A 3013-nucleotide genomic window follows, 5' to 3' on the forward strand; every position below is an offset into this window, starting at 1 on the left:
TCCAAACACACTGCACCAATCCAATAAACTTGAGCTAGCTCTTCTTCGTTGGATTGATTTCCCTCAGGACTGTTCACTGACTGTAGGCAAAGACCTTCTTATTGCGTGCTTTCATAACACGAGAAAATAAAGCTTTATAAAAAAGTAAAGTGACAATAGGCCTAAATGCTAGGTGTGTAGCTTTTAGAAATCCTGTCACAAATACCTAATTTTGTAGCCCTATTATTCAAGCTATTCTCCACGAAACACACACACAATTCAATTCAAAGGGCTTCATTGGTATGAGAAAACATGTTTACATTGCCAAACATGATAAAACGTGACATTAATGAGCAGCAGAGCTCCTCTCCCAAATCTTGTGTGTGTGTGTGTGTGTGTGTGCCTTACATTGCTTTGGCAATGTAAGCATGTTTTCTCATGCCAATAAAGCCTTTTGAATTGAATTGCGTGTGTGTTTTGTGGAGAATAGCTTGGATCTGCACGCACGCACGCACACACACACACACACATACACACACACACACACACATTCACGCACGCATTTACGCACACAGGTTTGTGTACACACAGAGGCATGCAGATACTCATGCACACGCTTTCTGTGTTGTAGCGTTTAACTCCCTGGTTGGCGGTACTATGGGGTTCTCCATCCTCATCAGTGCTGAGGTGTTTAAGCACCATCCAAATATCTGGTACCTGGACGGAACCTTCGGAGTTCTCATTGGACTCATCATCCTGGGCTACGGTATCAAGTAAGACATACACATACACCTACTGTATAGGGCATTTACAGTTTACAGTGATTCCCGTGGTGGGTCGTGAGGCGGAGGGCCCCCTAAATAAATGGCAAAACACGTACGATTTTACTAATAATATAACATGATGGAGTGCCGTGATTTCTGTATTTTTCATGTGTTGGAGGCTGAAATCTTGACAGTCAATCAGCGTGTCTTCTGTGAAAGCATGCTGCGCACCGAAAATAGCAGATCTACAAGCTCACAACACGTGTTGTGAGCTTGTAGATTGGCTGTTTTCGGTTATTAGTTATTTTAAGATTAAATAGTATTTGACTAACAATATAATACAAGTTTAGAAGCATTTTCCAGAAATATGAATGGTCTCAGAAATGTGATGATTTCTTCAGCAATAAGCCAGATCAGGTACAGGTGTACCTGCTCTATGGCCACACATTGGTGTGGCCTGGTCGCACGTAACACACAAACGAAAACAAACACTTACAGTTTGTAGATTGATTCCTCTCCCTCGCCGTCGCACCAAAGTTCCACCTCGTTGAGCTTCGCCTGTGTATTTTGTCTCGGTTAGCGAGGAGAATCTGTCGGGCAATGTCATTTTTTAAATAATTGACTAAATTGATTAGTCTGATTAACCATTTAAGCACTATCCACTAGCTATTATTTTAAACATTTGGAAACAATAAAACCAATTTAAATACTGGTAGATTGTTTTATTTTTGAATGAAAATGTATTAAGATTATTTTTAATTGGTTAAATTGATTAGTTCAATTAACTGTTGCACCCCTCGTTTATCTCACCATTTCTTTTTCTTGAGCTTTTGGTTTCTGTCCCTCCAGACTTCTGATGGACATGGTGCCCCGTGTGAGACAAACCCAGAACTACGAACGCTTTGAGTGAGACACATTGGAACAAGGGGAATGAAGACACGCACGCGCGCACACACACACACACACACACACACACACGTACACACACACACACACACACACACACACACACACACACACACACACACACACACACACACACACACACACACACACACACACACACACACACACACACACACACACACACACACACACCACACACACACACGTACCCTGCCCTACCTGTTCTTGTCTTACATACAGTATGTACACATTTCAAATCCATCTAGGCATTATGAATTCACGAGCACATCCAGACACACAAGCATGTGAGAGACTTTGACGGAAAATATCAAAACGAAAGACCGCATCTCGTTGTCTTGTACTGTACGTACTTCAAAAGCCACAAAACATCACAGTCAAGCTTTTTGACGGTTCTTCGTCCACCCTTCTCAGCTGTCCCTGGAACACGCCTTGTCAGTCCATCACACCACCACACATGTGATGGCACTGGGAAAAGATGCAAAACGGACATACTGTAGTGACGGGCACAGAGGACAAGATGTTCACAGAGTGAGCACAGTGGCGTAGACCCCCATTCCACCACAAGGAGCTTTGTGTTTGTTTCAGCCAAAGACACAGCGCCGACACTGCATGCTGCCATGGGAGAGACACCTCAAGACTATTAATGCATCTGCACCAAGCTGCGCAGTACCTTACATCCTCCTAAAAAAAAGGTACAGATATTTGCCAAAATGTGTGTGTGGGAGGGGGGGTGCACAGTAAACTCCTCAGTGTTCATTTATCCATATGTAACTCTGAGATTGTACAAACATTTTTAGATTGTGGATTAATTTGGACAATCTTAGTTTAATTGGCATTCATTCATTTTTGTTTATTTATGTATTAAAAACACATTTTTCCACAAGTTACTTTCTGGCTTTTTACCTTTATCATACAGCTTTTTTTTGCATTAAGTCCATGTGTCCATCAACCCCCCTCCCCTCCTAAAACACTTCTAACACCCAGAGTTTAAACATTTCAACTTTCGGTGACTAGAGAATGCCAGACGTGCAGTCGATAATAGATGCTCATTCTTGTTGAAAACAGTTCAAAACATATGCTGCACTCAGGAAAAAAAACAGCTAGGAGGACACAGCTTCCATTCTAGTATACTGCTCTGTGCGAGGTCCAGCTGAGAGAGAGAGAGAGAGAGAGAGAGAGAGAGAGAGAGAGAAGGGGGAAATAACATATAGTTCTCCTGAGTCAGCACAACACAGCTTGCAGTGCACATGGTGAAGAGACCTTGACTGCATGAGACCTTAGAGAGAGAGAGACACACACTATACAGAGTAAAACCCTCAGTGTTAACTAAACCCCCGATTAAT

General features: G+C 42.4%; 1 protein-coding gene across 1 annotated transcript in view; it reads left to right on the forward strand.

Annotated features, from left to right (window-relative positions):
- Positions 1-1653, forward strand: part of tmem163a (transmembrane protein 163a) — a gene marked incomplete at both ends in the record, with an annotated part of 91176 nt that extends 89523 nt beyond the window's left edge. The window contains 2 exons of the mRNA XM_079517905.1: positions 611-752; positions 1593-1653. Of these exons, the coding sequence (XP_079374031.1) occupies positions 611-752; positions 1593-1653 (203 nt within the window). The remainder of the gene's footprint in view (positions 1-610; positions 753-1592) is intronic.
- Between the last annotated feature and the right edge of the window lie 1360 nt (positions 1654-3013).

Source organism: Electrona antarctica, assembly GCF_951216825.1.
Source record: "Electrona antarctica genome assembly, chromosome: 13".
Taxonomy (NCBI): Eukaryota; Metazoa; Chordata; class Actinopteri; order Myctophiformes; family Myctophidae; genus Electrona; species Electrona antarctica.